This window comes from Spodoptera frugiperda, chromosome 7, assembly GCF_023101765.2.
Source record: "Spodoptera frugiperda isolate SF20-4 chromosome 7, AGI-APGP_CSIRO_Sfru_2.0, whole genome shotgun sequence".
NCBI lineage: Eukaryota > Metazoa > Arthropoda > Insecta > Lepidoptera > Noctuidae > Spodoptera > Spodoptera frugiperda.
In genome coordinates this window covers 2,427,883-2,452,318 of record NC_064218.1, presented here as the reverse complement: position 1 = coordinate 2,452,318, position 24,436 = coordinate 2,427,883, and the positions used below count along the sequence as shown (strand labels likewise).

The 24,436-nt window shown below is 35.4% G+C and overlaps 1 protein-coding gene across 1 annotated transcript; it reads right to left on the bottom strand.

The window, feature by feature from the left end:
• Nucleotides 1-1,425: 1,425 nt before the first annotated feature.
• On the bottom strand, nt 1,426-19,849 carry LOC118266400 (putative phosphatidate phosphatase). Its single transcript, XM_035579846.2, has 6 exons — nt 19,584-19,849; nt 6,398-6,549; nt 5,260-5,457; nt 4,922-5,083; nt 4,242-4,418; nt 1,426-3,720 (listed from the first exon to the last, which is right to left on the bottom strand). Exons 1-6 carry the CDS (start codon nt 19,639-19,641, stop codon nt 3,604-3,606), a joined length of 864 nt encoding a protein of 287 aa, XP_035435739.1. The 5' UTR covers nt 19,642-19,849; the 3' UTR covers nt 1,426-3,603.
• Between the last annotated feature and the right edge of the window lie 4,587 nt (nt 19,850-24,436).

The following is a 24,436-nucleotide window of genomic DNA, read 5'->3' as shown; positions in this document are numbered from 1 at the left end:
CTTTGACAGGAGATATTAGGAATGGGAGAGAAGATAAGAGATTTCTTTTCTCTTTTTTGTTTTGTTGATTTTATTCATCACGTTGCTGTTTACAGCGTTATCCTAATCATTATTTAGAAAACTCTCAATAAATAAAATAAAACCTGTATTTCTGAATCTTCAAATATGTAAGTACAAATGAGTACAAGAAGAATGGTTTTATATAATTAAACTAGCTTCTCCCAGCGGCTTCGCCTGCGTACCCGTAGGATAAAAAGTCACCATATCACCCAAGTCAGCCCATACCTTGTCTGGGGCCTTAGTCTGCTATTACAATTGTGTCAGAATGGTCGATCACTGAACAGTGCGAGGGGGACGGAGCTATACAACCTACATAGCTCCTGTATACCAAAGTTCATCAAAGTCCGTTCAGTAGTTTCAGCGTGACTGACGGATAAACATCCAAACTTTCACATTTATAATACGAGTGTAATTATCATTTAGGAATAGTCAGTATCACTTTCTCAGCTACATATTCACAAAATATGTTAGGTACTTAGTAACTAAAATGAGCTGAAATGACCTGACATCTAGGAGTGATTGTAATAACAAAACAATTTGAACTATCTACTAACAAGTTCACGATTTCATCATTTCCTGTTTGACTTTGCAGAAAAATATTTATAGTTTTGACTAAAAATATAATTTTTATCTCATCGTCCGATATTAAGTCTAATAATAATGAATTATGTATTATTCTTTTGAAAACAATGTAATAAGTAGGTACATCGATATACGCAATAGGATAGTTTACATTTCTGTATTACATACGTAGTACATATTAAAGTATGTACATGCGTCATTAAACAAATACAACATACAACATACCACTAAATGTTACGTATTTATAAATAGAGTTGATACTTTATTGCTCGAGAACACTATATGACCAGAGGGACTTAGTACGAGTTTGTTTTACGTTTAACGAGATCGAAGTGAGAGCGCGTTTGGCGATCTGATTGGTTAGTTCATTCGAGCTGACTAATCCGAGCGCGCTCTCGTTTCGATTACTTTAAACGTAAAGCAAAGTCGTACTATTCGACAACAAATAGGCGCTGCTCAATGACATTATAAGTAAAAGGTGTAGATAGGTCATAAGCGCTCAGAAAGTGACACATTATAATTTGGACAATTGGCAACGTGTTTGTAATATGGGATTGCATGTTTGGAAACAGAGAGGCCGTTTGTAACGACCCGCGCTTCCCGTAAAGTGTAACGCATTATATTAAAGGGAAATTCAGTTATGATATCTCCTCTTTGTATTTACTTCATGGTACGAGTGCCTACGTAATATCACCATTGCATGCATCGCTGAGAAAATGTTTCTCGTAAAGACAAGAAACGATACAAGCGCCATCTATGCACAGCAAAAATGAAACGAACAACTCACTAACAAAATAATCTTTATTTAATTCCAACACAATAACATTTTATACATACATTCAAAAATATACAAAAAAACTCGTGACAAAGGTAACTTGGAAAATATTTTATTTATTTTTACATAAAAATTGTACTTACATTAAATTGCATTGTGACTATAATATTTAGGAATAAGAAGGAATGTTATTTAAAAACATATTTTAAATTAATTGTAATAAGGGTTATAATGGCTTAACATAAAAGAAGTAATAGAATTCCCTATATTTATAAAATTTGCAATTTTTTTTTTATTATAAAACAATCACCCTGTTTTGTTATTTTTCTTCCTCACTCGATGTTAGTTTCAGTCTGTTTTGGTTACTATTAAATGCCTGGATTTATATATTTTCACTATCGCTAAACCACCTTATAACTATAGGTTACTTAGCATGACGTAGTACCTGAACTAAGCCATTGCTTTTACTGCTAGGTGCGACTTTTAGTTGTGCAAACTAAAATGTCGTTAAGTGTCACCTATCTTAGCTTAGGAGTTCCTTAAAATTTAAGAGACATTGGTGAAGACGGACTTTAGACTTCTAGTCTAAAAATCAGGCATATACTCTGTTAGATTTAATTTCTAGTTCAGTAAAATTGTATCTAATCGCCGTACTCAGAGTCATTTAATGGTTACTTAACCCATTCCTTAGAAATTGTTTTCAAAACAAAATAATTACTACGGAATAGTTTAGATTATCATTAAACGTCTCTGAGTAAGGCAGTAATAAATACAAATTAAAACCACTGATCCAAAAGAAAAATACTTATTTGTGTACAAGATAGTGACTTCATACTTTTTCAATTATCTATCAAGGAATGTAGTGTGTACGTATTTAATTTATTTTTAGAGTAGAAAAAATCTACACGCCTATTCAAATACAATTCGCAATCTTAAAATTCTAGAGAACCTACTTCAGGAAATTACCTATATTATAATTTTGTCAGGCGTCACGTTGTTCCGCTCTTTAATAATAACACAGAAGACTCTCGTTAATTCGATCCTTTCTATATATTAAAGTTATCATAAGATGCCTAGCAAGTCTGTTTATATTTCAAACATTTTTCTACACTTAAATCGAACGAAAAATCAATTCTACGTTACCAAATGACTCGTTCATTCGATCTTATCGACGTCAAATTCTTGACAATTCGAAGAAACAGAGAGAAAGGGACAGAAACACATTTTGTGATAAATTCAAATTTCAAACCATTTTATATTTCGGACATTTGGTAATTAGAAATAGAGTCTCTCAAGTAAGTAAGTAAGCAAGTGTCAATTGTTTTATGTTTCCATAAAAACTCACATAATAATAGCAATTTAATGCCAAATAAATCCTACTCACAGCAATAAATAGAAAAAAATGCTTTTGACTAAGTGTTTAACGCTTATGCTTCCTCATTTAATGTCACTTTTTTTTCGTGTTTAAATGGACGGAATTCTGATGGACCAGAAGGTCAAAGGCTTTGTTTTGAAATTATAGGAAATTATTTAAATTCGCCATCTTCAAATTGTAACGATGTACGATAAACAGTCGCAGACTTCGATCATACAATTCGCTTCTTTTTATTTTGTTTTGAAACTGTTTGTTTATAAAAAACATCATCTAATTAACCGAAACAAATCCTTTTAATACTGACATAATAATTTCACCAAATAGCAAATAATAAAAATTAATTGACCAAATAAAAAAAAATATCAAAAACTAATTTTTTTCTTAAGTACTATCCGTGAGGCATAATAAATTAATTGAAATAATTTATACATTGTGTTGCTCCTCTGTAATAGATACGCTGCTCATAAATGTGAGTCCCGGTGTCATTTGAAACTAGTCGAGCTTTTCTCGAAAATAATTTATAGTGAATGAATGACCATTTTCACAAACTTTCCTAAACCATCTGTGACATAACACCTAAACTAACCCCTTACTTGTACTTCTATGTGTCACTTAGAGATTGATGAAAAACATAATGACGTTAAGTGTCACCTATCTTAGGAGTTCCTTAAAATTTAGGAGAGTTTGGTGAAAATGGGCATTAGTCAGTTTATTTTAAGTGTGTTTTGTAGATGACTAAAGTTATCTGTTATCACCTTTTGTCGTGTACTTATTAGTTCTAACTGTAAGGGTCTAGGGACATCGCTGATGGTCATCGCGTGGAGCCCATTGATGACAGCACAGCTCTTGGCAATGTGTTCGTTGGCAGTGGAGGCTCCTCCCAGACCACTGGGAGACCGTACTTCTTCGGTTTTAGTACGTAGATAAACTGGAAGATATAAAAAAAATAGAGTTAAATAAAAAGCGAAATGCGTTCTTGTAATAATCAAAAATCAATAAATAATCTCATCAATTGGAGGGTTTAATTCTCGTGTAAACTATTCGAAATCAATAAATAAATCAATTTAGTAAGGTTGAGCCTGGGGGTACTTTCTTCCATCCATTCCAACAGACCTGTCTAAATTTTTTAAACGTTGCCCTACACTAGGATTTTCTCCTATGTCGGGTGTGCTTTTAGAAACAAAAAATTTACATACACATGACACTCAGACCCGGACTAACAAGTTGTGGATCACACAAAGAGTTGCTCCATGCGGGAATCGAACCAGCAATTCGTTGCACGACAGCCGGATGCCCAGCCACTACATCAACCGTGCAGTCAACAATAAGACAATAATTTATATGCAACAAAAAATACAGGACATTTGTCCTTCCATTGTATCTTCTAACCATACCGAGATATAACAATAAAAAACTAGGTATATAAACTGTAACACAATAATATCTCACCACTAGAGAAGCAAACGTAGCTCCGATAAGGAAGCCGGCGCCGACATCACTCCAGTGGTGCATGTTGTCCTGGACTCGAGACAAGCCCACGAACCATGCAGCGATCAGCACGGCGTACTGTATCGCGTGACGTAACAGCTTCGAGCCGCGCCATTTGCCCTTCACTTGGATGTAGAACTGGAAACAAAGTAAACTTGGGTATTACAAGTGATACGCTGAGTTTCTGCTCCGCAGCTGTGGACTGCCTAACGGATTACTAGAGCTCCAGCTCGAAAAGCAGGTGTTGGAATGGGGTAGGTTTAGTCAGTAAGAGTCTGACACCCTCTCTCGACTCGCCCAAGGCTAGAAATGACATTGGATGATAATACCCCTCCAAAAAAAACCTTAATTTATGTTCATAAATTAAAAGCAGATAAAACATTTGAATTTTCTCCTAAGTCGTGAATATCCCAAGTCCCAACACAAAAGCACACACATCACACCTAGACCCGGGAATCAAATTAGCAACATGTGGCGTCATTGCGCCAAACCCACAGTTTGCAGTCAATATCAACGTTGCATTTGTATTTGCTCTTGTCCCATTAATATTACATGAGTATTTAACTGCTTACCATCAGGCGACCCATACGTTTTGTAGCTACCTTGCTACTGACAGGTAATAGTAAAAAAATGCTACTCACAATGAAGAACACAGCACAGTACATGGAGAAACTAGCGTGTGAGCTGGGGAAGGACAGCCTGGCTTCTTGGATCTTGGCTGTATCGGACCCTCCACATGTATAGTCATTGATGTACCCCAGAATGTTCGCTGTCGAGTTGGCTGTAGGGAACGGTCTGCAAACCTGCGGATACAATTGATAAAATGTTATACAACATTCGTGATGCTATATTGCTGTGGATAGGGCCATCTGCTATTACAAGAGACTCAAATTTTCTGATGTTTTCCCTTGCCCAAAAATGTCCAGATAGGCCAGTTCCATTTGAAACAAAATATGTATAATAAACAGTCTGTACTCACTTCATAAAAATGCGGCCTTAGTCTGCCAATAACGTATTTAGCGAAGTCTGACGTGAGCTGTTGGCAGGATGCTCCAAAGGCGAAGACACCAATAGTTCGGTAGCTCTCCCAGACCCAGCCGGGCATCACAGACCCTGATAGGAACCTCTCGCCAGGACCCGACCCTTTTTTGTCTCGAACTATTTCCACTAGGAGAATCTGAAAATGTCAGAAGAATTTGTTATTAAAATATAATAACGTCAAACTCTCTATCAGACGATATTACTGAAGGGTTAGACAGAGGTGTACATCAGTTATAACACAGACTCTGGCAGGAAATTCCACTGGTAAAAATGTATAAGAACCTTGAAAACCTAATAATACTTTGATAAAAGCAGAGATCAAACCCAATATCTTTTGTTCAGTAGTTGCACATGATGATGAACTACACGATACAAGTCAAGTCTTTAGTGAAGTTAAATTTGAAGCCGGTTGAATGAAGTTTAGAGTGAAAGTGAGTAATTAAAAAGATTAAGATTAAGAAGAAGATTATCATTGGACTAAGGAATTAGAAGTAGGCACTCGTAAATCCTAGTAAATATTTATCAAACTGTCTGTTTCCCTCTGTAGACTAGGTTAATGATCTTTTCTTTCCCATTTAGTGTTTGTTTCGGATAATCAAATTCTTAATAACTGTGTTATGAAGCCAGTTTACAGCGCTTAATCTTATTTGCTGTCGTGGATTAACCCTAATACCAGCTTGTTTGTATAAATGAGAATAAAATCAAAGAAATTGGCACAACCAATTGGCTAAGTAAACCTTACAAAATACAAAATAGATAATATGTAATAATAAGTTTGCAATGTCACGCCTTTTATTCTCGAATGGATAGGCAGAGGTGTACATTACGGGACGTTATACCATTGTTTAATGTTAGGTGTACATTAAACAATGGCATAACGTTTTCACCATTTGTATTATAATTCACATGCAATAGGGGTTGAGCCCATTGCCGTATACCGGACACAATTCCAGACTCCGTGGTACTGCTGAAAATTTTTCGAAAACCCGAAAAAAGCCCTACCTAATTTTTCTGTCAAAATTAGACCACATCATTATACAAATAAGAAAGAATTTTCAACAACAAATGTTTCTTACCGTACAAACAATGAATGCGAACCCTGCCCCGGCTAGAGCGCTGACGGATATCATCTGGTTCTTGTAAGGCAATCGTATCGACATGTCATTCACGTCGTACCCTCGACGATACGGCGTCGCCCATAGCGCCAGCCCCAGGATCGGGAAGGCGACTGGAAATAAGAAATCACAGGTTTTATTACAATGTGATGTGGTGGTAGCAATAGAGGATAGATACAGAAGAAGAATTAATTCCTCCCACAAGTGTGAGTCGACTAAGGATGAAAACAGAGTGTCTGCTTTCTAATAAAGGGGAATGGGAGATGAAGACCAATTATGCCTACACTAAGTATCTTGGACTGGATTCAGGGGGCCTACTCCGGTTCTCGAATCCGAAGTTTCGTTTAATCTTCGGCCGTAGATTTTATTAATTTACTAATAGAATTACTTGAAATAACGTTTTATTTTTAATTTCATTTTTGTTCACGAAAGTTCGCAATAAATAGAATGTTCGTTCGTTCGTTGAATTAGAGAAGGCCCTCAGGTGGTAGGACATCATATTAGAATCTAATAACAGTAGGTAACACTAGTACATTTTTTTACGTTTAGAAATTGAAACGAGAGCGCGTTCAGCTATTTGATTAGCCGGCTCAAATCAACTAACCAATCAGAGCGCTGAACGCACTCACTTTTCGATCTCGTTAAACGTAAAACAAATTTGTACTAAGCTCTTAAAAACTATATCAATATTAGCTTTGCAATATAAGTAAACTTAGTGCAAAAAGTGATAATTCTAAATTAGCTGCTGAAGATAAAGAAGTAATAGTTGTTCGACCTTTCGAAAAGAGTTGATTGCACTTGACAAGCTGTCAATAACCTAAAGTATTCGTTATCCTTTAATTATCATCTATTAGCGTAGTGTACCTAAACTCTACATTAACTCCAAAATGTCGTGGTGGCCCAGAGGTTTAAGACGCCCGCTTCTCATGCATGAGAGTGCAAGTTCGAAACCTACCAAGGGCAAGTACCAATGTGACTTTTTCCGAGTTATATGTACTTTCTAAGATTATTTAGACACCACTGACAAACGGTGAAGGAAAAACATAGTGAGGAAACCTGGGCTTATAATTTCTAATTATAAGTTTGGAATTGCCAACCCGCATTGAGCAAGCGTGGCGATTAATGCTCAAACCTTCTTCATGCGAAGAGGCCTTTGGTCAGCAGTGGCCACTTATAGGCTGTTGATGTATGGAACTCCACATTGCATCTTTATTAACACGATAATTATTTATGTTAGATACGTAAAATTCGCACGTTATGGATAAAGAGCAATGTAGGATAATCGGACATTCCATATTTAATACGATTGAGATTATAACTTCGTTATCTTAATCCTGTTAAGATTTTCTTGGTATGACGTCAGAAAATTCATACCTAAGCATCTGCTTATTGGTCTGCTTCTTTACTCCAACAACTTGTAATTTGAACATAAAATATTATAAAATATTATGATTTTTCCGGTGTGTCATAAGCCACTGTAGTTACAAAAACTTTTCAATTGTTTAACAATTAAGTCACCGCGATGTTTAATACGCGATGTTTGATGTTTTTTATGTCTGTCAGTATATCAGATACAATAGAAAATACATTATCTCTCACGTAGATCAACGTTTTATACTAGGGGTAAATAATCCTGTACCTTATCAACTGTGATTTCAATACAATTGTGGGAAAACCCCTAGGTGGAGGTGGTCCTTAGTCCAGCAGTAGATTGTCGTGGGGTAGGGATAGGGGTGAACCTATTGCCATATACTGGGCACAATTTCAGACTCAATGTTACTACTCAGAATTTTTCAAAAAACTCCAGTAATACTTTGCACGGCCCGGGAATCGAACCCAAGACCCCTTGCACTTACGACCACTCGACCAACGAGGAAACTTTTTATTTAACTAGCTTAATATTACCTATAGTTATGTATGTCGAATTTAATCAAGCGGCTACGTGCGAAGGCAAAACGCTTCATAAATCAGATACTCGAGCCTTATCGATATCACTCTAACATTTGCGTCCGCTTACAATCATTAGAAACACACATGAATAATACAATTTTCCTATCTTTCATCGAGTTCTGTAATTAATCTAGAACTCTTATCAACGAGTCAGGTTATCAGTTAGTTATCTATAAAATGTTTCGTTAAGTACCTTTTTGTTTATCGAGGGGAAAAGAACCAAGTATTGACATTCAAGTGTTAATTCTAGGACAAATCTCCTCTTTGTTCTAATTTTAAGTTACTGTGGAGTTAAAGTGATGCTCGACTAGCTTCAAGCTACGTCAAGGCTCATAATCATTAGATCTGTGCACTAGCTACTGGTTAAATATTTGAAATGGAATTTAATTTCACTATACAGGCACAGTTACTTGATACCCGGAACTGCGGACTACCTAGCAGGTTTACCGGAGCTCCGGCTCAAATAGCAGAAGTAGGAACCGGGTGGTTTTTAGTCAGTAGTAGTCTGACACTCCCTCTCGCCTCACCTAAGGTGGGAGAAGTCATTAGATGACTTTTCTCCCTTAAAAAAATGATCCACTTGATGCAGCTCGCAATAGTTTGTTTAATGTTTATTTTTCCGATTAGAAAAATGACAAAACTCACTCGTACAGTATAAGAGATTTGACTGTAATTTAAGGAAAAAGTTTGGACAATTATAAGTGGATTAAATCGAATCGATTTTTGCGGAACCGCGACATCTTAGCAGAAAGTCTGAGCAATCGATCGCGCTTATTTTGTCAAAATGATTTTGATAAGCGCATCCCGCTATTAGCTGCGTTTGTCTTAATTTTAATCTTCCTTATCTATTTCAAGATCTCTTTAGTTAGATTCTCCAACAACCCTTAAATTCCTAACCCCCAATAGGCCGGCAATGCACTTGTAACGCCTCTGGTGTTTCAGGTATCCATGGGCGGTGGCGATTGCTTGCCATCAGGTGATTCGTCTGCTCGTTTACCGACTTATACCATAAAAAAGTTTACATCATATTGAATGTACTGTGGTACTATTTTTGTAATTGGACATAGTCAGGAGACAAAAGAAAAGCTCGTCAATAAATAAATGATGTGGAGTATTGATGAGGAAAAAGTAGCATTTATTTACTGCAGTAAGTACTAAATAAATATTTGAAATATTGGCAGCTATCTGCAGCTGAAGCCTTATCACATTGTTTTGTTTTTTTATTACTTTATAATAAGACGCGACGTGACGCGCGTCAACGGCTGCAGTTACCTCTACCGTTGTCAACATGTCCCTCGTGTGTAGAAGCTCTAAGTGACGTGTAAATATCGTAAAAGGAATTAGTTTGTCATAAAATAATTTGCTAATGGAGTCAACACACTTATCTGAGTGTAGGAAATGACTCATTTCTGCTCTATAATAAAGGAAGTTATAGAATTTCTTTAGCTTTATCTACACTGACGTTTTTATGGGGTTAGTATAGACTACATGAAGACTACACGGTTATGGACGATCCGACCGAAATTTTACTAATATATTTTCTTTTTACTGCGACTCGATCTGTTCTTCATAACTTCCTAACTGCCGTACTCAAAGACATTCAACGATTACTTAAACTATTCCTTAGTAACGATTTTGTTCCAAAAACGATTGCTTAACTGGGTTAATTAACCATTAAATGGCTCTGAGTACGACAGAAAACTTTTGACCAGTTGCAACGACTATGCAGGGTGTTATAATTTTAAAGGTTACCGGGGCTCCGGCTCTAAGCAGGAGAAGGAACGGGGTGGTTTTTAGTCATTAAGAGTCTGACACTCCCTCCCGCCTCACCTAAGGCGGGAGAAATCATTGGATGATTTTCCCCCCTCAAAAAAAAGGGTGTTATAACGTCAGGGCTTTAAGCACCACCGAATTTCATGACGTGGTGGCGTTTTACTGTCGTGTCTATATTATAAGAAATATTTTGTTACTCATGACGCAGGCAAAATTATTGGAAATGCAATACGCAAACCGATATTAGTCATTGGGAATTCTCAAACAAGTCTAATCAGATTGTATTGTCGAAACATGCGGTTTTTAATAATAGGTGATTTAGATTTTCGTAACGAGATCTTCCTTAATACTTAATGTGTAGGCAAATGGCACATATTTCATAGTAAACTTTTCGCCTGCGGCTTTACCTGAGCAGAATTTATAAGATTTCTCTCGAAAAAGTCGGACTATATTACTTTCCCTTGTCTACGCCGCTCCCTAAAACGTAACCTTGCCGATGGAAATTGGTTAGTAGATTCGGAGCATAGGAGATAATACATCAACACACACACTTGCTCACTGCAGGTTGGCATGGCTATAATATCAACAGCCTATAAGTGGCCACGTACAAGACAAAACCAATATCTTCTCATACGGAGTTTGAGTAATTATAAGCCTAAGTTTAATCACGATGGTATGTAAATATTTTAGGAAGTTCATATAAAAAGTCACATTGGTACTCGCTTTTGGTAGGTTTCAAATCCGCACCCTCATGCATGAGAAGCAAGTTTTAAACCTCTTAGCCACCACGACATTTTAAACATTGCTAAACACGAATAAAACAGAAACATTCTTCAAACCGATCAGATAATGTCTTTCTTTTGATCATTGTAGTACCTATGTTCGTGCTTAATGCTTAGTGACACAATGCTTGGTATTTATTTAGCTTATCTGTGCAATGCATGGGTCACGCATGCGTGGTTCCACTTAATTAACTTCTTTAGCCGTGGCTGCAGTAATCAAGCCTAATTGTAAGTAATTCTATTATGCCCAGCACACACAGGCGAGTACTGACTGACTGACAAGATACTGTGAATAAATTAATTTAAAATAAACTTTAACTACTATGGCATACGGATGAAGACCGCATGCCAAAGAAGCTTGACAATGCACTTTTGGCATGCGGCTGCCCGTGTCCTCTGGGCCTTAAAAGATAAGGGACAGTTTTAGCTGGGATTGCATGTTGTGCAAACAGGTATTTTAATTACTATGTAAAGTACCATACCTAAATATGTGACTATCAATGAAATCAATTGCAAAATTCTTACCACTCCAAAAAAAAAATGTACTCAACTCACCCTCTGTTACATAAGAGTTTGAATATCACTGATGTGTTATGTATGTAATATTATATACATATTACCTACACACTACACAGTTGGATTAAATAAAATGTAAACAAAATCGGGGTTCCCCGATTATTCTTATCATATTTTTGTACCTAAGCAGATGAATAATAAATGCATAACTGGTGCTAATCCCATTTTAATCTGTTATCATAAATACGTTAATCCTAATTGAACTACGTATGACATTATTGAATGAATTGAACTTTTTTATCGTTTTAGGATAGGCCTTGAATATGAGGAAGTAATTACGTCGATCAGCCGGCCATAAATCACATGATGAGTTCAGAGCGACTCGAGAAACATCGAAACAGTTGCAACATTCAGTAATACTTTAATGACATAAATTACTCGTAATTATATAATTGATGTAAATTCAAAATATTCACCAGAATACTCTAAATATAAGTATAATCGATCGATAGAGTAATCGATCTTAATCCAGAATCGCTAGATCGATTCAAAATATGAACTTAATTATCCTGTCACGATCCACAGATATTGAAATGAAATCGGTTAATAGGTAATCGATCCAACTATTAAAATAAAATTTATTTAATTTGAGTATTATTTTTGACATTAGATAATTTTTGTTAACAGAAATTCAAAAGAACGGACTAAATTCAAAAATCGATCTTTATCTACAGATTTTAAGGGTCAGTTTTTATTTAGCATGCATTGTTGCTATTGAGAGTGGTATTAACAAATCTTTTTCCTGCACCTGCATCCAAATATTTATGAATCAGTATTTCAAACACGTAAATGTATGATAGTCTTTGTCTGCATGGTGATGTCATCGTTATGACTTAGTTAAGTATCCATATCTCCATATCGTACATCAGTTTGTGAACAATTGGTTCGGTGAAGTCAATGTTACTAATTCTGAATGCGAAACTCTTTGTCTATCGTCTTGACTTTGTGTCTGAAGATAGTGAGAAAGTTGATAAAAGTCACACTAAAATTATAAATGTGAAAGTTTGTTTCTTTGTATATTTGGATGTTTGTCCGTCAATCACGCTGAAACTACCTACTACTAAAAATTTGTTAGGGTATAAGCTGGCTTGGGTGATAGGATACTTTTTATGTCGAACGCGGGCGAGCCCGTTTGAAGAAGCTAGTCAACTATAAAAATTGCTCCGTAGTAATGTAAAAGAAAGACAAATACCTAAACAAACACTGACATTTTTGTATTTATAATCACTGACTAATAAGTAATTATTAGTCAGGATTATTACGTCACCAGTCAGAGGTAACTGACTTAGGAAATAATCCGTCTCAAGGAAAGTCTGAATAGGCTTGGTGATCATTTTGTCTAGGAGAAAAAAAGCATTGTATTGGATATTTTGGTTGATTTAGAGTCTATTAACTAACGGCTAGTCTCAAAATTAAAGAAAATTTATGGATGTTTAACACAATTTGTTTGGAGCTTCATCCATATTCGCATAAAATACTGTTTACTCATACTTATGTTACTAAATAAGTGCTTTTCGACTCGGACAATTGTGTCCAACCGTTGTTACCGGGCTCCGGCTCAAAGCAGGAGAAGGAACGGTGTGATTTTTAGTCAGTAAGAGTCTGACACTCCCTTTCGCCTTACCCAAGGCGGGATTAACTATTGGATGTTGATCGGCTTACGTTGCATTACTTAATTAATACCTTGCGGAATACTGCTCATGAATATGAGCCTCTAGCATGGCTTGAAAATAGTCGAGTTCCTCGTCAAACAGTTACCTGAGTAAGCCGATAACATAATAATTAATTTAGTATGTCTCACGAAAGTTGTAATAAAACATATAACATAATATTAATTTTCCTGTTATGTCACCATTTAGGATAGCTGCTTACGAAACAAGGAAACCCAGTTTCGTGGCCATGACCATGATCATCTTTCCTTTTGTGACAAGCATTGTCCTGGTTAACTTTGAACGGTGTTTTCCTACAACCTTTTTATAGGATACTTGCTTTTGCCCGCGACTTTGTTCGCGTTAAGAAGTATAATTATTATTAATGGAATTTATCAAAATCCTTACTTCCTCCTCCTCCTTCTTAGGGGATGCCTACGTTAGTGGTTTGGGCTGTGCGTTGATAGATCATTGTGTCAGTCAGTCAGTCACCTGTGAATTATAAGTATAATGTTAATGTTTTGTTTTTTTTTATGTGTTTTGTTTTATGTAATTATATCACTCACACGGTGAAGACTACTTTTATAATGCAACGAAAATTTAAACGAAGGATAGAAAAGACCTAAGCTCCATACAATATGTGCCAATATCTACGTAGGTATACCTAATTTATTTAATGGTATTTAAGCCGAATCAAAGCGAACAGAAAAATGGGATTGGCCATAATTTATCGTATATTAATGTCAAGGCCCCTGCATTGATTTTTTATTCACCTCCATTCGACTAACGTTAATGTCATTTCTCTAAGGGTGCAGCCGACCCCAAGGTCATTGGGTATTTTCCGCTTTAGTCGAATACCTACGTATAACAACGCTTGCGTTGTTTTTCGTTGTGTGAGTGAGGTTACCGGAGGCCCAATTCCGGATTCCGGATTGCGGTATTGGGCCGGATTCCCGAACAACTCTTAAATTCCTAACCCCAAAAGGCCGGCAACGCACTTGTAACGCTTCTGGTGTTTCGGGTGTCTATGAGAGGTGAGTGCTTACTATCAGGTGATCTGTCTGCTCGTTTACCGACTTATACCATAAAAAGGGTATTTGGTTGATATGGGATCAAAAGATTTACTTTTTACAATAGTAAATATTAACGTAAGCCGGCGAACTCCGTTTCGCCACCAATGACGTTACCTATTTTCCTGCTTTTCTCTTGAAAATTTTCCTGAATTTTCTTTGCTATAAACCTCATGAAGCCCGAGACCTTTCCAATGAATGCAAAACCGTGGAAATCAGTTCGTGCGTTCTGGAGCTATAGCGTCAGGAAGGAAAACCCGACATATTTTTGTATTATAGATATAAATATTAATACTAATTACATTACCACTAAGGCAAAAATATAAAAACTAGTTCTACTACATTAAATGTCGAAATAATATACAGGAAATGTTAATCCAAATGCTCGATTATTTTACCTAATCAATGGCATCGCGACTGTATTCTGCCACAAAGATTAATCCTATATAATCTAGGCTTATCGTCATTTTTATCATTCTGATATAATGAGAGCTTTCCTCGATATTAATATTGATTACCACAATTGTGTCAAGTTATAATATGTCAAGAATAAATATTTTTTATGGTTTAAGCCGGTAAACGAGTGACGGATCACCTGATGGTAAGCAATCGCCGCCGCCCATGGACAGTTGAAACACAGGCGTTCCAAACTGGTTAGGAATTTAAGGGTTGTTGGGGAATCGGGGTTTGGGAAGATTGGATAGGGGGATAATATGCACATATACCTATTTCTTTAAGTTCATTGAGAAACAATAGTCGAAAAAAGAAACCCAAGACCACGTGCTTGCGTAATAGTAGTAACCAACATACATACGATATAAAAAACTTTGTATGAGACATTAAAAATAGCTGTAGTCAGTATGTTCCAATCATTGTTTCACCGCCTGCCTGCGGTTTCGCCCACGTGGAATTTGGAAAATATTTCGCTAGTAGTTAGTCAGGTCCCAAACATACATATATGAATGTCTTGAAGAAATCGGTCTGCAGTCAAAAGATAGGACAATAAAGGTAAGCGTCCACAGGCCCGCATCGTGCGCTCCGGAGCAGGTCTAATTAGAGGACTCGGTGCCCCTTATCGGTGCTGAAGGTGGTCACCGGGGTGGTTTTAGTGAGGTAAAAATCCCACACTTCCTAGTCTTTTTCCCCAAAAAGCCAGGCGCCTTTTGAAGGCTTCCACCCGACATCAAAAAAAAGGGCCCGCATCGTACGCATTCCGTATGACGTCTCAGCACGCATCGCAAGTAGGCATTGCCGATGATGCGGATTAGTGGACGCAGTTGTATGAATTTCTATACAACCAAACAAACTAAAATCCGTTGCGTACGATGCGGGTCTGTGGGCGCGTATCTTAAATCTGCTCGGAATCTGATTAAATCTAGACAGCGCCCTTGGCAACGACTTTATATTTTTTTATGCCTCCGCCACTCTATAGGCAGTTGAGCCCCCGCCTGTCGCGCCGCCCTTCTGTGACCTAATGCCGTAGGCGCTTGCATAGTTTGCCTTATGGATAGTATAATACGGCTTTGATTCTGCTATATTTGGATACAAATAAGATTCCGGTTACATAAAACACCGCAGTGCGGGTGAAGACGTACCGAATCATAATGGACAATGGTTGACCTTTACAATAAAGTATCTATCTATTTGCCAGGTATTATGTGCCTACTAATGGCAAGGGGGCAGTTTGTCATAATTTATGGATGTTTTAGAAAGTTTTCAAAGGAATTTGAACTCTGAAGGTGGACAAAAGAGTTGGACATTTAAGTAAGTAACCATTTATCAACCTTTTGTCAGTTGTACTATTACGATTCATTATATTTGAATCGCTGGCCCATCAAACTTTTTTATATTTTATCATCTTGTAAACCTTCCCTGGACTTCTACACATAATTCAAGACCAATATTAGCAAAATCAGTCTAGCCGTTCTCGAGTTTTGGCCAGACTAAAGAACGGCAATTGATTTTTATATTTTACTAGCTGTGCCCGCGACTTCGTCCGCGTGGAATAGTTATTTTAGGCATTACATTTATTTTTGCAAACAATTTTCTCAGCTTCATAAATTATAGCTGTAACCCACGGTTAATTTGTGCATTGAAAATTCGTGATAGCACTGGATTATGATTATAAGGAACAATCCACACTCATTTCTATACTATATGTGTTTCCACTGTTTTCCGGAAACCTGCGCCTATAGGTTGGGTAAACGACGGTTTGTGTTTCAGAAATAAAATTCCTAGGGTACTTTATAGACGGGCTCGCTACATATACGCGTTATAGCAGTGGTAAGTCCCCTCTTTGAAGAGTGGCTTGAGAGGCGTCACGGCGTCCTCACCTACCGCCTGACGCAGGTACTTACCGGACACGGAAGTTTCGGTTGGTACCTGTTTCGAATTCGGCGGGAGGAAACACCCGGGCGTTTCGTCTGGGTGTCGTCATTGCGAGGACCGCTCGGAAGATATGGTGGAGCATACAGTGGTGGTGTGCATTGCATGTGCTGAGCATCGCCATGTCCTTAGGGATGTGAATGGCGACGGTAACCTCTCACGTCCGGCTCTAGTTCAGGCCATAGTGCGGAGTGAGGGGGAAAGGGATGCCGTTTCCCCCTTCTGCGAAGCAGTCATCCTAGCTAAGGAGGAGGCGGAGCGCGTGAGGGAACGATCCTCATCACACCCCAGCCGCCGCAGAAGACACTCCAGGCGTCAAGGATCGCGTGACGATCCCCGGTCACCGTAAGCGCGGGTCTGCGGACGGCGAGTAAGAGTAGCTCGTCGCCCGATCAAAACCAGACCCGTGCGTACCGTGCGTCGCGTTCTGTGCGCGCTTCAAAGAGCCAGGCCACTACAGATAGGACCCAATAGGGCTGATGCCCGATCCGGTGCTGCAGACAGACAAAGATTACCCCGGCTCAAATCAAAACGGGGTCATTTTTACACTCCTTCTCGCTTCACCCAAGGCAGGAGTAGCCAACGGATGATTTTCCCCTCTCCAAAAAAAAGGAAGAGCACTTTCTAGAACAAATGTTTTCTTTCATACATGGTGACGCAAGGTTATGAAATCCTTAAGGACCATATTTTTATACCCTATCACATTTTTATGACAATAAATTGAAGAATTGGATATTTTTTGTTTGTCAAATATTTCAGCCGATATTATTGCACTATACGTAGAATCTGGTTGTACTTTGTTAGACAGCCACAATAAAATGTGGGCGTGTGGTAAACCGCTTTTTTGCTATTCTACGCTGTAAACAAACGCTTTCGATGGTCAATGATCAAAAAATGTTTTACTTCGTTAGTAAGACTATAATTTTTTTGAGTATAGTTACACCAGGCTCCGCGTCGTTCGCAAACAATGCCTCTCCTCCTGGCAGCGTCGTGTTTCGCACATCATGCGGCGCGGGTGAATTTTATATCAGAGTTATTTTAAAATTGTAATATCTTCTAAGATGTTTATTGAAGTTTAGTGATGTCAAAGACAATTTTGTTCACAATTAAATACTCTTAATGAACAACACATTTATTTCGATAAAGATTAATATTTTTTCGTTAATACAACTCTTAACAAATAATGCATTAATTTCTACCCAGTTTGATTACCATAAAACGATTCTAGTAAGTTAATCCTAAAAGATAGACATATACTGTCGCGGACTTTTTTTAGATCATTTTAAGAGGAATAATTCTTTCATACATATAATTTTCGTATCTTGAACCATTTTCGCAGCGCACGCAACGGAAGCCCTCAAGAATTAATAATTTCCCCCGTTTTGTCCACATTTTCCTTTATTTCTTAGCTCCTAATAGTTATAGCGTGATGTTTTATAGCCTATAGCCTTCCTCGATAAATGGACTATCCAACAAAAAAAGAATTATTCAAATCGGACCAGTAGTTCCGGAGATTAGCGCGTTCAAACAAACAAACAAACAAACAATCAAACAAACTCTTCAGCTTTATAATATTAAGTATAGATTTTATCAATTGCATGCATCGTTGTCTTTAAATACGATGTTATTAAGTCGATGGCCACATATAAAATGGCTGAGTTAGTTCCTTTGAATTTCGTATAAATAATAGGACATAATGATATTATGTTTTATGTATCCAATGCCAAACATCAATATCTCGTAAGGATCCAGTTGTGGACTACGGGTAACCACAACATAAAGAGGGTTTGTGATAATCTCTATAACCAAACAGACGGTTGAATATCAAGATTTATGTGTACATTATGTTCAAATCTAGACCACACAATACTGAACGAGTTATGGCCCTTAAGATACAAATTTTAATGCAGGTCACTAGTTCTATAGTTGCTTGATAACGTATTTGATACTGCTATCAACTATCGGTATCTACCAACAGGACTTGTAATTAGGTAGGTATATGATAGTACCTATTCTTGTATTTAGAGTAAAAATTTGAAATATTTTAATTAATTAATTATTAATTAGGTTCTTTTAAAACGTCAAATTGTATTGACCGTCAGTTTATCTGTCAGTTAAGCTAGGTAAAATTAGATATACTCTGCTAATAATAGTCGTAGTACTTGTGTTTTAGAGAAAAATGTAATGCCGAATTTTTAAACGTTTAAAATATATTAAAATTACTCTAATGTTAATTTTGTGGCGTGTACAAGGTCGTTTTTAACTGTGATGTGATAACAATGCAAATAAACGCTTAATTAGGATTTAATGTTGACATGATTACCTATACCTAGGGTTGGTTTTAAAACACCATCACATTACATTATGCTTCGGGTAAACGGTAATTTGAGTGTACTAATTTAGAGTGTGTACCTAAGTATTCAATTTTGACCTTTAATTTTTATAAAAGCTAGTGCTCCCTGTGGTGTTGATTGAAACTACCCTGGTGGTTACCATTACGTAGTTAAATTAGGTGACATCAAATTTTATGTTAGATTTAAGTTATAATCATATTTCAAGTTATAAGTTAGTAAATTTTTTTTTCTGATTTTTGTCAACACCTTTTATCAAATTAAATTGGGATATTTATTTCATATTTATACTTCAACTGCAGGATTTTTTCATAATAAAAAAAGCGTTTATACCAATTTCATACCAGTGTAATAAATATAAAAACAAAAAATATATCACATACAGACCAAAACACATTCTTTAATAAATTAAAAAGAATTATAAATTAAGACAAATAAGTATTTATAAAATTATTAGCAAAAAATGTGGGTAGACATTAGATAATAGATAGATAGTAAACTCAAGGATAAAAATCTCAGATCACTGATTAATTCGTTCTAGTGTGAAACTTCACTGACACACAATACAAAACATATGGCCAACATAACAATGTAAAATATCGCTTACTCACCGCACGCCAAGACAAGGAAATCCAGTATAATCTTCCATATTAACCTGTCGACTGCCATTGTAACACTACAACATAATTATTTACGTAAAAATGTTTATTTTCACTTCCACGCAGCCGCTAGCAAGGCTTACACGATAAAGACTGCTACGAAACTGATAAAAATTACTAATCTGTGGGTAAGTAGTAGGCGGCGTTAGTCATTGTCAAACATTGCAAAAAGCACAGTTACCGAGGTCCTTGCACTATTATATTTCATCTTGTTAGCGATAACGCGTACGTACTCGTTTAACAGTGTAAATATTATTGTAGCTGTGAATAAAATTAGGTATTGATATAAAACCCACCTACTTAGACTAACGCCATCTGTTGGTCAACTTTATAACTATTATGAAAGGTTACTGTTGTAGTTCTAGGATAGGAAAGTAGATGGTGCTGTTCGCAATGCGGATAGAAATAAAATAACATAGAAACACTTTATACAGATTTATTATTATGCTTCATAAACTTTTAACCATATATTTAAAAATAAGTAAATAAATAGCTGCCTCTAAGTTACAGTAAATCGAGAATTGTAAAGGCAGTGCATTTAAGTTCTATACATTAAAAAAAACATATAAACAAGTAATTTTACTTAAAATAGTGTATAAACTGTAGACAACTATGTGTCAAAATGAGTAAAAATATTATTTTCAACTATATTACACTTATCTAGCACCTAATTGGACCTAAAGCTACGTTTCTAGATTGGGTACCTGTCACAGAGATGTAAAATATATTATGTTTAATCGACATACATACAAACTTTATAATACATAGTTATTTACTTAAAGCTGGCACAATAACAGCTCCTTTGTTAGAAAAAAAAAAAACAACTGTCAACGTCACAAGAAAACCCGAGAATAGAAATTTTGAATATAGAACCTGCCAAGACGTACATCTTGCAATACTATGTACAATCAATTTTCGACTTAATAACAATCATCATAAAGTCTATATTGGATAATAAGATAAACTCTCAACGATAATTTTGTACAATAAAATTCTAATATCAATGCAATAGGGTTCAAAATGGCTTGACTAAACTGTAAATAAAGCTTGTTAATGTCGATGAAACATAGCAATTAGCATCTCAGATCTTTAATTTCCTTTTATTTAAAAGCCTATATCACAGTATAAAAATACGTTACAACTGTCTTCGAGACTCCTGGTTATACTATGACTAACATATAAATTATTATAAGCCTTTAAACGACACACAAATGTTATACAAAAACCAACCTTATAACTGCAAATATAAGGATGACATTACTTTGAAAGTATTTCTTTTAACAATTTCAGGGGATTTTGATTTTTATACTGTTATGATAAGGTTGGTTTTTACATGATAATATGCGATTCTGGCTCATCAATGCATTTTCTGTGCAATACAATTAATGCTTGAAATATTTTACGGTGAATCAACTTTCAGACTTTTATCAATAGCAATAAGGTTGAATATAGGTTAGCTAACAATGTCAAAGATTTTACTATAAATGCAATTGAAACATAACTCCTAAGGAGTTAGATTTGTTATTTGAATCAAGTTTTTTTTTTAAATTATGTACTATAATGTATTTTTATATTTACTTAATGTTTTAAATTATCTTATAAATTACTTGTACTATGTATAAAATTGCCGCTGATATTTCTGCGTCATAAATATAAAAAAATATGTTAGTTGCATAATCCGATACAAAACAATTATTAGTTGCATTACTCGATACTAATAATAATTGCTTTGTATCGAATTGTGCAACTAACTCATTTTTTAATATTTAAAATAAGTAGATACATATTTAAATATTCGGCTGTAAGGCATACAAATACATACTATGTATTGTATTCTCTAATATAATACAGAAATTGCATTGTTGTATATTAAGTAGGTTTGATACAAAACTGGCTTTTATTTAAGTAGGCAATAAGATTCAAAAGAGTATTTTAATGAGTTAGTTAAAATCATAACTTTTTGTTTTGAATGAAATAGGGAACACCCAGAGACGTTAGTTCCCAACCAATATTACTATAACTTAACCATTGTTTTTATGTTTCATAGGTTGTAGTTAAGATATAAAATGCGGACAAAGCCACGGGTAAAGGCTAGTGTTATGAATTTAACAGAGATGTCTGTGATGAAAAACAGATCATTAGAATACTAATCACAAAAAAGTATTACAGTGGCGACATCTATGATTAAAAATTAACAGTTCATTTACGTAGTAAGGAGCTGTTTAAATAATTATGTATAACATATAATTATAATTATATAATGTATAACTGTGTACCTGCAAGCAAACTAAATTGTACTGTTTTTTAAAATATGTACAAAATTTTTGACTTCCATTGTCTCTCAACTAAGAACCTTAATACCTAAGTAGTAAGAGTTATAATTGCATATCATAAAATTTTGATTTGCGATTATAGCTTTATTACTTTGGCATATGGTTGATAATATTTTGTTGGTTATGGAGAAATAAACTTTAATACAGTTACTGTAAGTTCATTTTAGCTTGACAAAGTTGAGAGGCAATGAAACTCAATTAAACATCTTAATTTACTTCAAGTATAACAAATAGTTACCTAATCTTAATATTTATAAATTATTTGAAAAATTCAACACATTTTAATGAGAATTGATTCACATTTACAAACTAAGAACACTGAAAAATATGGGTTATATTTGTGGTATTCCGAAGATTTTTCAATTGGTAGTAAATAGTCTGATATTGCTTTACAAAAACCAACCTTATGACTGAAGCTACAAGGATACTTTTATTATTTAAGTAACAAGCTATAGTAACGCAAATGTTGATTATTAAATCATAAAGACAAAAGCTTATATGAAGAAATGTGAATCAATTTTCATTAAAACTAAAAATTTCAATTTTTATCTATTGCAACACTTGTGTTTTCTACCTTAGGTAGGCAACACTGTTCATAGTGGTGAAATAGCCTTTTGGCAATAAAATAGCAGATTTATAGTAATGTATTTATCTATTTAGCTGCCAAAGTTATGTAGTTCGATAAGTTACGTATAATGAATAGCATCAAATCAAAATTATTGTAGGTTTATTTTCAATACACTTAGTATAAGTTTGCTTTACGTTTAAAATAACCGAAAATAGGGCGTTTGGCGCTCTGTACCCTTAATACGAGTTTGCTTTACGTTTAAAATGATTGAAATTAGAGCGCGTTCGGCGCTTTGATTGGTGGGTTTATTCGCATCGGCCAATCAAAGCACCGAACGCGCCCTCTTTTCGTTTTCTTTCCACCTAAAGCAAACTCATGCTAAGGGTACTGGTTGACTGGTTCGAATAAACCAACCAATCAGAGCGCTCTCATTTCGATTATATACTTTCAACGTAATGTACTTAGGTACTTGTACTTAGGTTACTGACTGATATTATTTTCTTAAACGAAATTAATGATTTACTGTTGTCTACTGTGAGATTCCTAATTTAAGATTCCAAAGACACTATTCATTTTACACGTTTCATCTAAATATGAACTTTCTATCTCTGATATAAAGTTCATTTTCAATTGGTATCATAATAATTGCGCAAATATCAACTTAAACTGCAACCAATTAAAGTTGGATTTTGTTTGAACGTCGCTTACACGTAACTTATCGAACTATACTATGTTAAACACCGCACATGAAACTATACTTTTCTATTACAAGAAAGTATATCTTGAACTGCTTTCTGTACAATAAAAAATAAATATCTGGATATCTTAAACATACGCTTTCGAGTACGAGAAGTAATACTTTTAGTACCCGCTATTAATATTTATTTATAATTAAACATTTATATACAAAACTTCGATTTATCAACACCCTATATAACATTGCACAAATCCGAATATCATCTTTTTTTTTAAACGCAAACATAATGGCTATGTTAGTGGTAGTATGGGAAAGAGTATAAAACTATTTTAAACCGACTTTAAACGCGGGTTTATATTATTCTGTCACATATTATTTTTGCAAGAATTCTTTTAAATAGGTACCATTACTTTTGAGATAAGAAGTGTTGGTGATAAATATGAATTTAATTATTTTCAACGTATAGGTTATAGCAAATAGATTAATTTTGCTACCAATACTCTTCATAATATGAGTTTGCTTTACGTCTAAGAAGATCGAAACGAGAGCGCGTTCGGCGCTTTCATTGGCCGTTACGAATGAACCAGCCAATCAGAGCGCCGAACGCGCTGTCGTTAGACATAAAATCAAGCTCATATTAAGCCCTCTGAATATATGTGATACATAGCTCTCAAAAATCTTTGATCGTCAACCGCATTCTCTATTCCATACACCACTAAAACAGCCAAAACCACGTAATTTTAATAATATCATAAAACTCTGCAACACACTCCAATACGAAGCATAAAATACCTTATGTACATAGCAATAGAACACAAAATAAATACACAAACTCGATAAAGGAACATAATAACTATGTACCATTGAATAGCTGCTGTTATGACTAAACTGCTTTTCTAAAAAATGCATTAATTGACTTAAACGTGAGATATGTAGAACCAATGGAAACTTTACTACAGCCTGATAATGCAATCTAACACTATTCGTAAAAGACATAAGGTTCAAATTACTTTAAAACGTCAATGAAACACATTTTACTACAGACTTAAGTCTCAGCAGCCTGATAATGCAATGTAACACTAGTCGTAAAAGATATAAGGTTCAAATTACTTTAAAACGTCAATGAAACACATTTTACTACAGACTTAAGTCTCAGCAGCCTGATAATGCAATGTAACACTATTCATAAAAGATATAAGGTTCAAAT